General features: G+C 45.5%; 1 protein-coding gene across 2 annotated transcripts; it reads right to left on the reverse strand.

The window, feature by feature from the left end:
• Positions 1 to 412: 412 nt before the first annotated feature.
• On the reverse strand, positions 413 to 19,356 carry eps8l1a (EPS8 signaling adaptor L1a). 2 transcript variants are annotated; one of them, XM_061225213.1, is made up of 16 exons: positions 19,220 to 19,356; positions 18,553 to 18,624; positions 14,415 to 14,550; positions 13,760 to 13,818; positions 13,050 to 13,182; positions 12,390 to 12,478; positions 10,791 to 10,865; positions 9,877 to 10,112; positions 9,123 to 9,276; positions 7,537 to 7,580; positions 6,218 to 6,326; positions 5,896 to 6,039; positions 5,405 to 5,540; positions 4,940 to 5,105; positions 4,111 to 4,243; positions 413 to 2,644 (listed from the first exon to the last, which is right to left on the reverse strand). In XM_061225213.1, the coding sequence occupies exons 3-16, from the start codon at positions 14,548 to 14,550 to the stop codon at positions 2,558 to 2,560; spliced, it is 1,701 nt and encodes a 566-aa protein (XP_061081197.1). In that variant the 5' UTR covers positions 18,553 to 18,624; positions 19,220 to 19,356; the 3' UTR covers positions 413 to 2,557. The 2 variants fall into 2 exon arrangements, with proteins under 2 accessions (XP_061081197.1, XP_061081198.1); XM_061225214.1 differs by having other exon boundaries at positions 9,877 to 10,025; positions 19,220 to 19,349.
• Positions 19,357 to 19,684: the final 328 nt, after the last annotated feature.

A 19,684-nucleotide genomic window follows, 5' to 3' on the forward strand; every position in this document is an offset into this window, starting at 1 on the left:
ACTGGCCATATTCCCTTTAGACAGCACAGACAGTACAGACTTAATTAACTCAACCAGAATAAGATGCCAAAAGGAACTTTTTGTGGTTACTGATCTGCTTGAATTCAGCATTTATAGAATGCCTACTTTCTATTGTAAAACGAAAAAGCTTTCTCACTAGTTTTACCTCATGTAGACATATTCCGGGAATTCCATCTGCAGTATGTTGATTGAAAGCAAGTCTCATTTTGTCATATATGTTAAAAATGCATATTAATTATTGATTAAGAACAGATTCGTTCGCAAGCAGCAGAACATCAAATTTATTTAAGGTAAGGACAGTTTTCTTCTCACAGAAATCCTGATATTAAATATTTTTAATTTTTACTTTGTATAGTGCTGTGGGCTACATGACAGATAGGCAGAGATGCTCTTGATTTTAGCCATGTATTAATTTCTTTATTTAGATAGATAGATTGCTTTCCACAGCCACTGCACTGCAATAATACAACACATAGCATATAATATGATACAACAGGTTACAACATATATTGCATATATACAAGATAATTGTGCAAAAACATGGAACCACAGAGTAGGTCACGCACAAGAAACATACATAAGGAAGGGTGCCCTTCACATGGGGTGTAGAAGGCGGGTGGAGATCAATGTTTGGAGAAGGGTTATTGCAGTGGGAAAAAAAGTATACTGAACTGGGCCTTTTTTCTGCTGAGGGTACTGTACGTATGACCAGAGGGAAGAAGTGCACAGTGGTGGTGGATTGGGTGGATTGGGTCTATGTGCTATTGTATCTACAGGGTGGCCTGTAGCGTAGTGGTTAAGGTACATGACTGGGACATGCAAGGTTGGTGGTTCGATCCCCGGTGTCGCCACAATAAGATTTGCCCAGCTGTTGGGCCCTTGAGCAAGGCCCTTAACCCTGGTCTCTAGGGGAGGATTGTCTCCTGTTCAGTCTAATAAACTGTATGTCACTCTGGATAAGAGCGTCTGCCAAATGCCATTAATGTAATGTAATTATTAATGTAATGTAATGTATCTGCCTGCTGTGGTGATGAGGTTGGGAATAGGAAGTGCAATTTCTTTGCCGATGAGTGTGTGACTTTGAGTGTGAGGGTGTGTGTTTTTGAGTTTGAGTGTGATTTAGAAAAGTTTATTTTTAGCATTGTGAAAAAAGCATGTGGTATCATGTAGAGAGATAGGTTTTGTTTATTTTTATTTATTAATTTAATTATTGTAAAATGTGTATATTCTTTTAGAAATAGATAACTAATAGTGACAGATTAGCAAACTAGCTAGCTCAGTAACGTAGGTACGGATAGGTTTGTTAAAAATACTTTAAATAAAAACTGCCTGCGTAGTAGTATGTACATGGTCTGTGGTTGGCTGAGCTGAACCTGCGGGCCGACCTGCCTTCCAGGCGTCAATAACAGGAAAACAATAGTTGTGAAAATAGCTAATGCAGAGATATTTTTAAGGTAACTATACATTTGTTCACCATTGCCTAAAAAGTGCAAACGATAAGATAAAAGGTCTCAAAATGAAAATTCATTTATATTGAAAAATCACACCTTTAGTATGTTTAAATATTTGGCTATAGTTGCAGTTCAGAATAAACATCCTGATCTGGCCTCTGGCCTGGGACGAGCCAGGTCGATCACTATGGTAGCCATTGAGGGTTTTATTGTTTTAACCTCACTGCATTTGTTCATAGGCAAGCAAAACTTACGAATGTAATACTTATGTGAATAAGAAAAGCATAAATGAGGCTGTGTTATTAAAGTATAGACAGGTGGAATGGATCGTGTGTGTGTTCTGCCTGTGTCAGTGTTCTGCCTGTGTCAGTGTCCTGTCTGTGTCAGTGTAGTGTCTCGGTGTCTTGTCTGTGTCAGTGTAGTGTGTCAGTGTCCTGTCTGTGTCAGTGTAGTGTCTCGGTGTCTTGTCTGTGTCAGTGTAGTGTGTCAATGTTCTGTCTGTGTCAGTGTAGTGTGTCAGTGTCCTGTTTGTGTCAGTGTAGGGTGTCAGTGTCCTGTTTGTGTCAGTGTAGGGTGTCAGTGTCCTGTCTGTGTCAGTGTAGTGTGGCAGTGTCCTGTTTGTGTCAGTGTAGGGTGTCAGTGTCCTGTCTGTGTCAGTGTAGGGTGTCAGTGTCCTGTCTGTGTCAGTGTAGAATGTCAGTTTTCTGCCAGAGTCAGTGTAGGGTGTCAGTGTCCTGTCTTTGTCAGTGTAGGGTGTCAGTGTCCTGTCTGTGTCAGTGTAGTGTGGCAGTGTCCTGTTTGTGTCAGTGTAGGGTGTCAGTGTCCTGTCTGTGTCAGAGTAGTGTGGCAGTGTCCTGTTTGTGTCAGTGTAGGGTGTCAGTGTCCTGTCTGTGTCAGTGTAGGGTGTCAGTGTCCTGTCTGTGTCAGTGTAGAATGTCAGTTTTCTGCCAGAGTCAGTGTAGGGTGTCAGTGTCCTGTCTGTGTCAGTGTAGAGTGTCAGTTTTCTGCCAGAGTCAGTGCCCAGTCTGTGTCAGAGCAGTAGTGGTCGTCCTCTCAGGCGGCTGGTGAGGGTGCCGATGGGATGGTCACAGTGTGCTGCTCTCCATTTTCAGGTCGACCTTCATCTTCTGCTTCTCCATAACCTCTTCCAGCTCTGTAGATTTGCGCTTATCCTGTCACAGAGAGAGACAGACATTATCATTACCATACACAGCCATTATACCTTCACACAGCACAGGACCATCAGACCAATATGAGAATCAGCCAAGGGCAGCAGAGCTGGGATACAGTACCTTGCATGAAGAGTGAAGGCACTAAAAATATTGCTGGGGAAATAAGGCTTTGTGAGCATTGAAGCTTTCCACCCAATTGTATCGCAAATAGGTTCATTATTAGAGGTGTCATTCAACAACAGTGCACACTAGTGACACCTGCTGGTAAAATAATGTACAGCTGCCAAATCATTTAAAATCCCGTGCCACTTGACCTCATGCAGAAGCAGAAGTAGGAGCAGAGTGTCCTACTGGTGTAGCCAATAAGGATTCCCATGGTATCGCTTTAGGGTATAGAGCTCACTGGATGTTTTCTGTTTTTTGCACTCATCTCTGCAAACTCTAGACTGTTAATCCCAGGAGATCAGCTGTTTGAGATATTGAGAATGTTTGTCTGTCACCAACAATCATTCCACGTTCAAAGTCCCTTAGATCTCATTTCTTCCCCATTCTGACATTTGGTCTGAAAAACAGCTTAACCTCTTGACCATGTCTGCATTGCTTCATTGCCACATGATTAGCTGAGTAAATATTTGCATTACCGAGCTGGTGCACAGGTCTACCATTACATTATTGGCGTTTGGCAGACGCTCTTATCCAGAGCGACGTACAGTTGATTAGACTAAGCAGGAGACAATCTTCCCCTGGAGCAATGCAGGGTTAAGGGCCTTGCTCAAGGGCTACACCGGGATTAGAACCACCGACCTTGCGCGTCCCAGTCATGTACCTTAACCACTACACTACAGACCTACCGAATAAAGTCTTGATTCAACAAGTTAGAAAATTGCTCATTTCCACGATTATGTTAAGCGACTGTTGACTACCGAATGGGGAACATCAGAAAATTGGAATAAAGAGAGACAAGTGGGCAATAAAAGTGCTTGTGTAACTTGGGACACTCCGCATTTAACGACCACAATGACATACGACAACCCGCGAGTTAAAGTGGGGGTTTGCTTCCTCCTATCTATAACCCGAAACCTGACCGTATAAATGATGCCTCGACGCGAGGCTTCAAGGAAAACTGACACATGTACTTGACACACGCCTCTGGGCCTCTATATCCATGCAAAGCCATTTTATATTTTAATGCCCCAAGAGTGAGTAAAAATTACATTTTTACTAGTCACAAGAAGAAATCAAGATATCTATAATTACATTTTAATTAGTCATAATTCAATTTTTTACTGAGTAAGAATTTGATTTTTACTGGTCATAATTCATTTAATTGACTTGCATTTCACTCTCTCATATCCGCAATTCAATTCAAACTGTAGATGGGACATTAAAACAAAAAACATCTTGCCATACTTTATCATTGGTAACAGCACTACTAAAAGCGGTGAAGAGGACTGTAGACTCATTACCTCTATTAGGGCCTTCTGGACCATAATCTGGCTGTATACTCTGGCGCCCTCCTCTGGTACGACCGCGCGCAACTCCTCTTTATTGAGGGAGAACAGCTGCGCTCCGGTCAGCACTCCCAAACAGTCCACCGTCCTGAGGAAGAGAGCGTTTGTGCTGTTATACGAGTCCCTTTCCCATCAATACACACTTCAGTTCACATAAATGATATAAACACGATTTTGGCACAAATAATCTTATCGATGATCCTTTTACCACTACAATAGGTAGTATTTATGTGTTAAAACATTGTTACAAGACCATTGTAAATCCCTTCCTGTCATTGAAAAAGGTTCACTGACATGTTGACTCACCCTCTGCCTGTGTTTATAGTCCTTAAATTCGGGTTTCAAAATATAGAGTTGACGGACCGACACCTGTGTACAGCTGCACAATAATTCAAGCTCATTGGTTGAAAAATGCCACAGCCAATGGCGTTTCAACGTCAGCACGTTCACAGAGAAGGGGGAGGGGTAAACAGTGTTGTGGTTTGAGGGTGTTTGTTGCTGCAATTCCTCTCTTGACCCATAGAAGTCCGAAATTACCTATTGTACCTTCATTCATTGAACTGAATCATCTAACACTAAGCCTTTCAGTGTAGCACGGAAGAAGTGCACCTGTACTGAGCGATATTACATCTGAAATGTACTAGGACAGGTGAGGTGAGTTAACTGTGCGATCAGCTGCTTTAAACATACCGCGTAGCACTGAGTCATGGTGTAAACCTGCAGACCACCTGGCTGTTTGGGGCCCCTGTGCCAGGTTTTTGGACCCTGTTTCGAGGATACTCACGTCTTGCTGAAGCCCTTCCCGCTCAACCACTCAGCCACCTCGGGCGACGGGGAGTGGTAGTCCAGGGGAGCGGAGGTGTCACTGGTCCGGGGGATGACCATGGGGCGTGGAGAGCCAGCCTTCCCGTTGGTGAGTCTCTGTAAGAGCTCGTCGTTCACCACCATCACTAACGCCAAGAAAACAGAGTTCATCAGACACTTACGTCCCGTGTAAAGCACAGGATGTGGTATATTTGCGTCGTGCCTCTTTCTTCAACATGTACAGTCTCTTGATCACATTCTCTATTGTTCACACACAGCTCCACACTCATCTCTGCATAGACCATCCCACATGCTGGGAATTCTACACACTCTGTTACTCACAAGTAACGGCACGCACTATGTAATTCACATGGAATGCCACTGTGTTATTCACACAGAATGCCACACTTATTCACAGGGAATGTTCTTCTGTCTGACTCATTACCTCTGTCACCGTCCTCCCCAGTGGGTGTCCCTGGGAAACTTTGGGAGTTCATAGCTGTGGGACTGGAGCTGATGTAGGAGGGACTGGGAAGGTTGTAGGCAAAGCTTGTGTTTATCAGGGGAGACAGAGCGGACTTCTGTTCATGACAGGAGAGAGGGGATATGAAGGAAAATGGTCAGGTTAGCAGTTCTTACATGAATTCCTTACATTAATACAGGTGTGTTTTTGTTTGTGTGCTAGTGTGCAGGACAGGGAGCTAGTTTAGATGGCGTGTTTTTGTGTGTGAGTGTGCATGGCTGGGAGCTAGTTTGAATTGTGTGTTTTCGTGTGTGTGAACGCACAGGACTGGGAGCTAGTTTGGATTGCGTGTTTTTGTGCGTGAACGCGCAGGACTGGGAGCTAGTTTGGATTGTGTGTTTGTGTGTGTGAACGCGCAGGAATGGGAGCTAGTTTGGATTGCGTGTTTTCGTGTGAGTGTGCAGGGCTGGGACCTTGGATGGCACGTGTGTGAGAGCGCTGGCTTTGTGCGCGCCGTTCTTCACGGCAGAGAGCGGCTCCAGGATGTTGAAGGGCACAAAGCCGATCTGATCGTAACGATTACGACATTTCCACCAGCGCTTTGATGACTCGATCACCTGTCGGGGAGGCAAACAAGACTTTTCAGCACTTCTGAGGATGGCCAGGCCAGCTTATTTATCATCCTTTCGCAATAAATCTACACAACAGGTGTTCTAATCTTAACATGTACAAGAAATGCTAGATCCAAGAGAAATGCAGAAGAATGTTGGACGGGGTCAGCGAGGGGATTATCACCTCCACAGTTTCTCCCTGGAGCACGGAGAGTTCGCTGCTGTTTCGAGCCACAAAGTCATAGCTGCAGCTGTACACCCTTTCACCTTCAGGGGGCAGACTTGAGCTCTCCCTGACAGAAAACAACAAGCCCACCAAAATGGATCAAAACCAACACACTGCAACAGCCGTGCTGCACTCGCTGGACATAAAATTACGAAACATTACGTTACATTATTGGCATTTGGCAGACGCTCTTATCCAGAGCGATGTACAACAAAGTGCATACCCATAACCAGGGTTAAGTGCGCTGAAAGACCCTAGAGGGAAGTACAATTTCAACTGCGAAACGTCCTCGCCTTGCTCAGGTTGTGACTATTCCTATGGAAAGCAGTCATGAATGCTCCTGGGGGAGCAATCATTCGCTTGCAAAGAAGTGGAATGTTATACAATGGCCAAGTCAATCACCTGACCTGAATCCGATTGAACATGCATTTCACTTGCTGAAGACAAAACTGAAGAGAAAATGCCCCAAGAATAAGCAGGAACTGAAGACAGTTGCATTAGAGACCTGGCAGAGCATCACTAGGGATGAAACCCAGCGTCTGGTGATGTCTATGCGTTCCAGACTTCAGGCTGTAATTGACTGCAAAGGATTTGCAACCAAGTATTAAAAAGTGAAAGTTTGATTTATGATTGTTAGTTTGTCCCATTACTTTTGGTCCCTTAAAAAGTGGGAGGAACATATACAAACTGTTGTAATTCCTACACTGTTCACCTGATTTGGATGTAAATACCCTCAAATTGAAGCTGAAAGTCTGCAGTTAAAGCATATCTTGTTTCATTTAAAATCCATTGCGGTGGTGTATAGAGCCAAAAAGAGGAGAATTGTGTCGATGTCCCAATATTTATGGACCTGACTGTATGTGAGCCAATCACCAGGCTTTACCGTGGAGAGGCAATTATGAAGTCAGTGGCTGACAGCCAATTATAGCTCTCCAATTATGTGGTGCCCATAGAGTTTGTCTGTTCATCTTTACTTTGTGTGAGTTGTGGGGTCAGTGACTTTTCATAAAATAAAAATAAATAAATAAATACATTAAAAAAAATATGTGGTTCATAAAGCCTCCCGTCTCTATCTGGAATAATAACTGCTATGCGGTCATTGCAATGAACATATGGTATACCACTCAGATGAACTGAATAAATACCCTCACATTAGAAGGTACAGGCTAAAGTTTCAGCATAGATCATGTACAGCGCATGGCTGACGGGAGAACTCTCTCAGCCTGTATGGGGGACACACTGCTAGAGATTAGCAAGGCAGACTACTGAAAACTTACATTTCATCGCTGGAATGGCCTCTGTGTTTGTGCTGGGCATCTGACTGCTCCGGGGAGTGGAGGGAGAGAGAACATTCTGGTAAATTGCTTTTATCTTGTGAGACCTAAAACATGAGCCTTGTCCTACCAATGGGTGCAAGGCAAGCCCCCAAAGGGAACTCAATTGTTATTGTTATTTCTATTTGTATTAAAACATCTTCCTTATTCCAGAAAAATAGCCAAAAGTCATTTAAATAGCCAACATTTGTCATTGCCACATTGTCATGCAAGAAATACCAAGCGGGGCGTTGTATCAAGCAGTTAAAAGCTTTGGAGAGGCCATAGCTTCTGTTGTTGCAAAGACACGAAACGCTGTGCCACAACTGTCGCCTCGAGATGAACAAAATCAAAAAGATAAAAATGTACAAATCAAAAAGATACAGTCAGTTCATTTTCCACACAAAAAACCTCTCATGAACTGAAGGTCCAATCAACAAAAATGTTTTATGTAGCATGCTGGTACCAGTCCCTAAACTTTCAAATGAAAAGTTCCTACATCAAAAAATAACCATGCTGCATGAATTTAATCAGTTTCATAAATATCAAAATAGGCAAATGACTGAGTGAGCTGAAAGACAATGCTAGAACATCGATGTGTAGCAATTTTTAAAACATGGCTGACACAATCGATTCAATATTACATTTTCAGGCCATTTTTGAATGTTAATTTTTATACTTATATACTTAAAAATCTGCTCATGAACCATAAGGCTGTTTGTCATGAAACTTGGTACCTAGCAAGTTTGTACTGGTCCCTAAGAAGTGTGAAAAGAGTTAGCGGCAATGTCAGTTATCATTATGCTAATCATTCGCAAACCTGCCATGTCTCAACATCGTGCTATGACATAGATGTGCACCAACTTTCAACACAATTGGATAAAAAAACATGGCTGCCACAAAAACATCTATATTCTGCATTTTCTTGTCATTTTTTTAATAAAGAAATGATGTCATTGTCATTAAATCCAGACTTGTTCTATTGGCTTAATAATATTCAGAATGAAAGTGCACAGAATCATGAAGACGTTAAAATGAGAACAAAAATAAAATAAAATAAAAAATTCAGCCTTTACACCCACTGTTCGAAACCGAAACATCGTAGTCAAACACATTTTTGTAGTTGATACTGACATGATCCGTGGTGCAGAATGAGTTTGTTCTAGTTTTTAATATCATTTTAAAAGGAGAAGTTGCTTTGTCCGCCACAAGAGGCTGTATACACAGTATTTTCAGTCTTCTAAGCAGCTGAAGCACATGACATAAATTTGGAAGTCATCAAACAATATTCCCTGGCAGACGATACACTTTTACTCTCCTCTTCATTCAGGGTCTTTATAAGAGGCCTGCACCCATAATGGCCGCTTGCGGCTATATTATTTGTTATAATCTTTGTTCTCTTGACAATACGCACAATACATTTTTGATGTTGTTTGTCTTTTAAAGACAGTAAGAGCAACAATATTCTTCTTTTCTGTTTGGCACTATCTGCATGTCAGGCAATGCTTGTGTGCTTTGGGCAGGCGTATTGGGGGCTTTTGTATTTATACCTCTGCTTCTGTTTGCCTTTGCTTCTGGGCTTCCTGCTGGTGCTGGAGCTCTAATGGGTCCTCCCAGAGCTGTCCGTCCGGGTCGAAGGCCTGGGGCTTCCATTCGTCCAGGAAGACGGGTGTGTATGGAGAATCCATGGCACCGAGCTGGGAGCTAAGAGCACGGGAGTGTTAATGCACTTTTTTATAGCACAGGGAATCAGAGAATCTACACTGAACCGGAGACAGAGACTGACATGGAGAATCTACATGAATGGCGGGGGGTCTGAGATCAGAATGGCGGGGGGTCTGAGATCAGAATGGTGGGCGGTCTGAGATCAGAATGGCGGGGGGTCTGAGATCAGAATGGTGGGCGGTCTGAGATCAGAATGGCGGGGGGTCTGAGATCAGAATGGCGGGGGGTCTGAGATCAGAATGGCGGGGGGTCTGAGATCAGAATGGTGGGCGGTCTGAGATCAGAATGGTGGGCGGTCTGAGATCAGAATGGCGGGGGGTCTGAGATCAGAATGGCGGGGGGTCTGAGATCAGAATGGCGGGGGGTCTGAGATCAGAATGGCGGGGGGTCTGAGATCAGAATGGTGGGCGGTCTGAGATCAGAATGGTGGGCGGTCTGAGATCAGAATGGCGGGGGGTCTGAGATCAGAATGGCGGGGCGGTCTGAGATCAGAATGGCGGGGGGTCTGAGATCAGAATGGCGGGGGGTCTGAGATCAGAATGGCGGGGGGTCTGAGATCAGAATGGCGGGTTGACTGACCGGGAGAGGGTCCAGTTGGGCCCGAGCGAGGTCCACAGCTGCTTCTCCTCGTCCGTCAGGTTGTCCTGCAGGAGGGCCACGGCCCCGCCCGTCAGCGCCGGGCTGGACACCCCCGCCCCCAGGGCAGGCCCTCCGGTGGTCTTCACCAGCTGGGAACACACCGCACGGCACCGCCATGACACACACGGCCCCGGCCCCGCTCCCATACTGACCCAGTCTGTCTCACCACCGCCGCTCTGCGTGATGTTTCCTCACACAAATCTATGAAGTTGGCTCTATGTTTGTTCAGGAAGTTTATCTTGCTGGAATGAATTTGTTCACGCTTTCAGATTTACTCACACGGCCAGAAATTAGACTGGCTGTCCATGCTTAGCTTTCAATCCAGCTGTCAAACCCATAATTTAATGTATAAATGTTCATATATTAAGGTCTAGCGTCGATGCATATACAGTCACCAACGGACTACTTATTGGGGACACCGTTCTCCACTGACTTGCATTAATATAGCATGTCTGTCTTTGTATAGCATATAAATGTTTATAGACTGTCTCTCTCCCTCCCTCCCTCTCCCTTTCTCTCTCCCTCCCCCTCTCTCCATCCCTCTCCCTCCCTCCATTCTCCCTCTCTCTCTCCCTCCCCCTCTCTCCATCCCTCTCTCTGTCTCTCTCTCCCTCTCTGTCTCTCTTTCTCGCTCTCTCCCCCTCTCTCTCCCTCCCCCTCTCTCCGTCCCTCTCTCTGTCTCGCTCTCCCTCTCTGTCTCTCTTTCTCTCTCTCCCCCTCTCTCTCTCCCTCTCTCTGTCTCTCTCTCCCTCTCTCCCTCTCTCTCACCGTCCCTCTCTCTGTCTCTCTCTCTGTCTCTCTCTCTCCCTCTCCCTCTCTCTCTCCCTCCCTCCTCCATCTTTGCTGAGCCTCACCAGATCCAGGGCGATGAAGAGGTGGTGCAGCAGCTCCTCTGCGTCTGGGTTTAGGATGGAGAACTTCAGCCGGTCCTGGAGAACGCACAGACAGCATCCACGGTCAGCCCCGAGGCCCAACACCTCACAGACAGCCTCCACGGTCAGCACCGAGGCCCAACACCTCACAGACAGCCTCCACGGTCAGCACCGAGGCCCAACACCGTAAGCCATGGAGCCACTCCACATGCTATTGCACTCACATCCGTGTGGAGTTCCAGCCATTAAGAAGCATCGTTATGAAAGGGATAGTTCACCAAACAAAGGAAATACTGGATTTGTTCATGTTTTACCTCAACATTTCCTGACCACATTTGATTGTTAGTACGTTAGTCGCCACAATAAGATCCGCACAGCCGCTGGGCCCTTGAGCAAGGCCCTCAACCCTGCATTGCTCCAGGGGAGGATGGTCTCCCGCTTAGTCTAATCAACTGTACATCGCTCTGGATACTATTACAACATGCAGAGGTAAGCAGAAGAGCATCTCTGAACACAGTGCATCAAACCTTTAAGTGGATAGGCCACTCGGCGTATTTGGGGCTGATAACCACTGATAACGCCCATTCAGCCAGTAATAACATTTGAACCTGGTGCCCATTCATTTTCAAGTGGAGCTCTGTTGAGCCTTTTTTGATTATTTGACTTAAAGATACAATAGGTAATTTCGGACTTCTAATGGTCAAGAGAGGAATTGCAGCAACAAACACCCTCAAACCACAACATGCACTGTTTTTGAAAGTGAACAGTGACAAACGCGACAGACGTCGCCTTTTCATAGTGTTCTAGTAAGAAAAAGTTTATGAAATGTTCTCTTTAGTGTGCTGCACAACACTATTTATACGTTTTGGCTTTGTGAAGTTTTCACTTTAGCTAACCAACTATATTTTCAGCAAGCAACTCATTTGGCTATGGACCTAGCTGGATATATAACGATCATAGTCTACCACAAACGATGCAACTGCAACTTACAGTTTAAGACAAAGGTTCCGCTAAACACGGATGATTGAACACATAAAGAGATAAAAAGGAACGCGTAGCTGCCCAAATTGCACTCCTGACAAGTGATCACTGAAACTCTGTATACTATTGCTTATCTAGTTATAACGAGACCAGTTCACTATCAGTAACAGCAAGCAAATTAGCTTTTACTAGTTTCCTTCGTGCTATGACCTTCGGGCTTCCTGAATTTACAAATATCCACCTGAAGCACAATGCTTGTGCAATCGCTACTGTGTTCGTATTGCCTAGATTCTATCATAAGTGGATATTTGTAAATTCAGAATGAAAGGGCACAGAATCATAAAGACATTAAAATGAGAACAACATTTTTTTTTTTTGTAATATAATTTATGGACTATAAACACAGGCAGAGGGTGAGCCAACATGTCAGTGAGCCTTTTTCAATGATAGGAAGGGATTTACAATGGTCTTGTAACAATGTTTTAACACAAAAACCTTACCTATTGTACCTTTAATAGAGCTAGTCAGTCAGCACAGTAGAACACAGAGCAGCAGCTGCATGGGTGTGTTAATAAAAGGGCACATCGCACTCATTCTCACCAGTAGACTGAAGGCGTATTTGAATTTCTGGAAGATGTCGGTGAACTCTTCCTCTGGGGGAGGCCGGGCTCTCAGAGTGAGCAGGTCATCTGCACACGACAGGAAGGAAAGAGTGATAAGCGCTCACTCTTTGAAAGGCAACCTCGTCCCCCTCTCTTCCCTCCTGCATCTCTCTATCCCTCTCTTCCCTCCTGCATCTCTCTATCCCTCTCTTCCTCTATGGTTTCACACTGTAACGCTGCCTTATTTTGCAGGATCTGGTTCTTCTATTGCTGAATCATCAGGATTAGCACAGGCACACACACCCTGAGCTCACACACTCTTTCACAGACACACCCTGAGCTCACACACTCTGACACACACGCATACACATGCACATGCATACGCACACACACGCACACACACTTACACACAAACGCATTCACACACACACATATACACACTCACACTCACACGCACACACACAAACACACACACTCTGAAAAAATATACATACACACAAACACACACATGCTTACACACACACGCATACACACACATACACACACACGCAATCTGACACACACACATACACACACATGCACACAAACACACACACTCACACTCACTCACTCACACACACACACACAAACACACACACGCTCCCTCCCTCTTTCATACCCTCCTCCATGTCTTTCTTCCTCCGGCTCTTCTTCTTCTTCTTCCTCTGGCTCAGCACAGTGTGGGCCTCAGCCGACCTCTGCAGCTTCCCAATAAAGGACTCGATGTCGTCGAAGCAGTGGTTCAGGATCTCCTGTGAGGTCGCCAGAGCAAGTCGTCAGGTCTATTCCTCACCAAATTTGCCTTTTCACATGTGGAAATCACCATTTTAGTTTGATAGAAAACGAAAAATATTAACTGGACATTTTCACATGTGACTGGCATTTTTTAAAATATACATTGTGAATGAAAATTTCCGCGGCTGAAAAAAACGGGCAGACATCACACAGAGTCAGAGTCAGAAGCAGTGCTAGGGCAGACATCACACAGAGTCAGAGTCAGAAGCAATGCTAGGGCAGACATCACACAGAGTCAGAGTCAGAAGCAGTGCTAGGGCAGACATCACACAGAGTCAGAGTCAGAAGCAATGCTAGGGCAGACATCACACAGAGTCAGAGTCAGAAGCAGTGCTAGGGCAGACATCACACAGAGTCAGAGTCAGAAGCAGTGCTAGGGCAGACATCACACAGAGTCAGAGTCAGAAGCAGTGCTAGGGCAGACATCACACAGAGTCAGAGTCAGAAGCAGTGCTAGGGCAGACATCACACAGAGTCAGAGTCAGAAGCAGTGCTAGGGCAGACATCACACAGAGTCAGAGACGAGTCACCTACCACTTCTCTCTCCGCCTGTAGTAGTGAGGTGTAGGTCGGCTGAGCTCCGGAGCCATTCGCTGCGAGGAAAAAGGGGGTGTATTTACAGTTATCGACGGGCAAGGTGGACACACCAGTTATGCTGCTGAATATCTTTCTCTGTTCATACACTTCACCCATGTCTTAGCGTGGCTAACCTGGGCACAAAACCAGTGCGCTCAACAGGCCCTGGCTGTAAGACCTCCCATGACAGTAAACACAGGAAATGACATCACATGAAAGCAATTAATTACATAGCAGGCTGGCAGCAATTCATTACCCCCCCTCCCCAAAGAGAACCAATGACAGGGACAGAGACAAGTCGAAGCCTGACTTATGTGGACTGTGATCAGTGTGAGTCACAGGAGACCACACCTTGTGGTATCATTACATTATAACTGACGCTTTTATCCAAAGCTACTAACAATTGATTTGACTAAGCAGGGGACAATCCCCCCTGGAGCAAGGTGAGGTTAGTGGCTACACTGGGGTTTAAACCATCAACCTTCTGGGTCCCAGTCAAGCTTCTTAGCAACTAGGCTGCAGGCTGCCGTACTAGGCTACAGGCTGACACTTTGGACATTGACTCCCCGTAAAGTAAAGACATAAAAGCTCAAGACAGATCCTGGCATCTCACCTTTGGGTCCTGGGTAAGGCGGGGGGTTGGACATGAAGGTCTCGGGGACACTCAAGGTCCCTGGAGGACCCATCACTCTAAAGGCTCCCGGGTTACGAGCCGCCACAGAAGGAGGGGTCCGTGACTGAGGCTCCATCTGAGAGAGGGAGGGAGGGCAACAGAGAGAGAGAGAGAGAGAGGGAGGGTGGGAGAGAGAGACAGAGGGAGGGAGAGGGAGAGAAGGAGACAGAGAGAGAGAGAGGGAGGGAGGGAGAGAGGGAGACAGAGAGAGAGAGAGAGAGAGGGAGGGAGGGAGAGGGAGACAGAGAGAGAGCGGGAGGGAGGGAGAGGAAGCGAGAGGGAGAGAGAGGGAGACAGAGAGAGAGAGAGGGTGGGAGAGAGAGAGGGAGAGAAGAAGACAGAGAGAGAGAGGGAGGGAGGGAGAGGAAGCGAGAGGGAGAGAGAGGGAGACAGAGAGAGAGAGGGAGGGAGGGAGAGAGGGAGACAGAGAGAGAGAGAGAGAGAGGGAGGGAGGGAGAGGGAGACAGAGAGAGAGCGGGAGAGAGAGGGAGGGTGGGAGAGAGAGATAGAGGGAGGGAGAGGGAGAGAAGGAGACAGAGAGAGCGAGAGGGAGGGAGGGAGAGAGGGAGAGAGAGGGAGGGAGGGGGAGAGGGAGGGGGAGAAATAGAGTGTAGGTGGGTGAGAGGGAGGGAAAGGGTAGGAGAAAGAGAGAGAGGGAGGGGGACAGGGAGAAAGAGAGCGGGAGGGTAGGAGAGAGAGAGAGAGGGTGGGAGAGAGGGAGGGAGGGGGAGATAAAAAGAAAACAATGAAATATTTTACCAAATTAAAAATTAAACATCTTTGATAATGTTGTCCACCCATTGCTCTGTATGAAATGGAGCTGAGGTCTGGGGTCCACACACTCAGCACTCTAACCTGACATTTATTGTTTCATTTCAAATCAAATTTGCTGGACTATAGAGCCAAAAGAACAGAAATTGTACCAACTGTCCAAATACATACGGACTGCACTGTGCTTCAATTCAAGCCCTCAGGGCAAATCGCAGTTTCGGGTAGTGAAAGCCCAGGAACTCAGTTAGGTAATGCAGCTGACTCAAAACTGACTCACACACTTGTTGTAATGCTCCAAAACCCGTTTTAATCTGTCCGTAGAGTTGATGTTCCGGCCGAACCGAGCCTTCATCAGAACAAGCTTGTCACCCAGGAATACGTCAAACGTAGAGCTTGACAACTCATTCCAGTAAAATTTAACTCGTGTTTCTGGACCTGGGGTCAAGGTGAAGCAGCCCACAGGTGGTCCCCAGTCAGCTCACTCAATATCTCACTAGCTGCTGTGCTAATGTTTAAACACACTGACAGGACATCTGGAAGGCCGTAGCACGGTGTTCACTCCGACACTTTAACTCCAGCAGAGTTTAAATGAGTAGGGATGTTGCATGTTGAAATTGTACTTCCCTCTTGGGTCTTTCAGCACACTTATTTCTGGGTATGCACTTTGCACTTTGTTCTGCCCAATGCCATTAATGTAACTTAATGTAATGTATGTACTCTGCCAGAGTGAAATGTATGCTGCCAAAAACAAATAATAAATCAGTCTCAACAAGTATTTTAGCTTTATATTTAGAGACAGTTCTATTACTTTTTGCTAAAAAAGACCAAAATATTGCCAATGAGGTGAGACACTAATTTCAAGATTTGTTATCTTGTCAAGCAAACCACAACTTAAAACAAGCTAATATTTTTTACCTGAGAGAAATGAATCCGATTTTAAGTCACACTGCGAGTCTAAAACACATGTTAAGACAGGATTTAATTTTGTAGTGAACGCAGTAATGAACATTTTTCCATGTGGTCCACAGTTATGAAAGACGACCTGAACCTTTTATGAATGGCCACACAGTGCTGGTGTTTAAACGCCTTGATTGCAGTCCAAGATAGTGCTCCTTAAAACCGTCTGAAGCACGTTTGCCATTTGTGGTCATGGCGGTTTGGTTGTCTACTGCGTGTTTGTCCATCGTGGCTGTTTGGTGATGCTCCGACAGGAGCTTCCTGAGCCCAAAATCCATATGCCCTCAACACCCATTCTAAACTGTAAACTCCTATAGCAGCCGGCTACTGCTTAGGCTGTGGAAGGGTCATAGTCACCGCTGTTCATCACTAACACTGTTTATCACACGCTGTCACAGGGAATTCAACAGTCAAACAGCCCCAGTTCTGCTAAATGATGGAATCCCTGCTGAAAAAAAACAGCTCACGCTATGTTTTGATACAGCTGGTAGCTGGTTGACCAGTTCAGACCAGCTCCCAGCTCGATATGGTTTAGCTGGTTGACCAGTTCAGACCAGCTCCCAGCTCGACATGGTTTAGCTGGTTGACCAGTTCAGACCAGCTCCCAGCTCCACATGGTTTAGCTGGTTGACCAGTTCAGACCAGCTCCCAGCTCCACATGGTTTAGCTGGTTGACCAGTTCAGACCAGCTCTCAGCTCGACGTGGTTGAGCTGGTTGACCAGTTCAGACCAGCTCCCAGCTCCACATGGTTTAGCTGGTTGACCAGCTCAGGCCAGCTCCCAGCTCCACATGGTTTAGCTGGTTGACCAGCTCAGGCCAGCTCCCCACTCAACAGGATGAACAACTCAAACTTGTTCGGAAACAGTTGATCGCTTCAAGCTGGTCGTAGCTGGATTTTACAGCTGAGTTTGTGGTTTTAGATGTAATATAAAATGTCTCCCACAATATCACAAGGCTCTTTGTCATACGGGGATCTGATAAGGAGGCTTTGCGCCTCTCAGGCTCCCTCTCTTTGCTGAATTTTAGGCGCTGTGCATTCGTCCGTAGCGTTTGTCAGCCCTGTTATATATTGTCAAGAGACCGGGGGGAAGTGAAAGCTTTGCTTTCGCACGGCTGATGGAACAGGCTGCATTCCTGGGAGGGGGGTCACAGGGGGCAAGAGATGTGGCTTTTGACAGCAGACACAGGCGCATTATGGACACAGGCGCATTATGGACACAGGCGCAAGCTGAACTATCCAGCACAGTTTCTAAATATGCGCGACGGGATTTCGAGACCGACACCAAGGGCCTTCATTAAACGCTTTAGCATGTCACAAACCTTTTAGCACACACAAAACTATTAACACGACCAACGAACAGTGCAGAACGGTTTGAGTACATTAAGCCCTGAGTAAACAATGTAACACAAGCTTTGTTGACAGATAACAAATGTGATCCCTCTTCTTCTCACTTTCTTCCCATTCTTCTCGTCTCCTTTTTACCTCCCTTTTCCCTGTCTTTCTTGCTCAGTTCATTCACACTCCTCCCTATCGCCCGGGCATCACTCCTCCTTCCCCTCCCAGGTCCACTGGTCATGACAGCAAGTCCACCCCCACCTCCACATTAGCATGGAAGGACTATATCCAGACAAACACCGTGGAACCAAAATGGAATCCGTACAGTTCCGTTGACCATTTCTTTACCTGTCAGCTCCAACTGCCATGAGTGTCCTCAACAGACCCAACCAACCCCAATATGAGAGCGACGTTTGGCAGTAGAGATGCCCAGAGAGTGTGCAACAGGATCTGGGCCTTTTGCATTATGTTATGGAATTTACCGGATGCTCTGATCCAAAGCAACTTTACACAGTTTATGTTCCTGTACGTACAATCGAGTTATGTTTTGCTCTTGGATATTTATTAAGGCAATTCGGGTTAACCACCTTACTAAAGGGTATGGGAACAGTGCCTCACCTGTGAAACAACTGACAAACGTGCTCTTGCACAAACCCCGAAAAGCCCAGTCCCCAACCATCACACTATACTGCCACCACGGCTAACATCAAATCCAGTACAGTTACTTCAGTTCAGGACATTTTTCAGGGTTTTTCTGGTGAATTAACTTCCTTAACCCCACCTCCGCTGTGCAAGGGTTGTGGGGATATGCACTCTGTAGGTAAGTCAGGTTTTCCCTGAAACTCAGTGTGACCTTGACCAAAGGCCCTGCCCCAGATAAACGTGTGTGTAACACGCAGGCATACACACACGCACACACACGCACGTACACACACACACACACACACACACACACACACAGTCACAGTGCTACACAGCATAAATGGTCGTTATGAAGAATAAAGGTCTCTTACCTGGTGTCTTTGTACCTGTATCTGTACAGGGTTGGTCTCAGGCTAATGTCACATCGACTCTGCGTTCCCCTCCTGTTTACAGAGTGTTTCACTGTCACACCTTCTGGAGTTATGCAGGAACAAGTAAAACAAGTCTATCCTCTCTCTCTCTCTCTTTCTCTCTCTCCCTCTCTCTCTCTCTCTCTCTCTCTCTCTCTCTGCCATGGCTTTGTCAGCATTGAATTATTGCACAAGATTGAAATGTGAAATGTCAATATGATATCATTTGAGCAGAATTCTGCAGGTCAAAATGTGAGACGTAGGGCAAATTCTTTTGAGGCTGTGGGAATATTTTCAGTGGACAAGTGCCTGACTAGCCACAGGTTCAAGATTCTATTACCTGAAGGCTTTTGCCAAATGTACCTTTTTGTAAAACATAGTAAGTACCAATTATCAGTGACAAATTACAGCAATGTGCTTTCCAATGGGCTTGAAATAGACCATTTCCTGTCTGTGAAGAGTCTTATGAATGAAATTATTATATCAATTGAGATTTTTATGAATAATACGCTCAAAAATTGATTTTGAAATGGATTTCAAACATCTTTATATATATGTTTTTGTTTTTTGGCTTTTTCATTTTTATAATTATTCTGAATTTGATTTTCTGCAAATAGTATGTACTTACCTGTCGTTTTACCCAACAGCAATGGAGTGAAAAAGCTTGTGTTTTACTTCTTGGTTCTCTGAATCTCTGCGTTGTTATGTTCCTCAATAACACTGCAAAGCTCCACCAGGAATTTGCAATAAAATCTTTCCCTGTGCATGACAAACAGGAAGTTCACTTTCAGTACTTCCGTACAGACCCTGTACGGAAATGACAGGATTTATGAACACCCGCCCTGTACTGAAATGACAAAGTGGTTTTATTTCCACTTCTCATTGTGCCCTCAAGAAAACGTAACATTTAAAATATGCACCCTTCGCCTCTTACTCATGTGAATGTGTACTAACCAGAATGACCGGATTTACGTGTGGAATTTAACCCCTTACTCCCATCCTGCGGTCACCAAGTTTGTTTCTTCTCCCCTCCTTTTCTCTTTTCCACACCCCCACCTTCCAAGACTCGCTTTAAAATGAGCACACATGGGCA

This window comes from Conger conger, chromosome 16 (genome assembly GCF_963514075.1).
Source record: "Conger conger chromosome 16, fConCon1.1, whole genome shotgun sequence".
Taxonomy (NCBI): domain Eukaryota; kingdom Metazoa; phylum Chordata; class Actinopteri; order Anguilliformes; family Congridae; genus Conger; species Conger conger.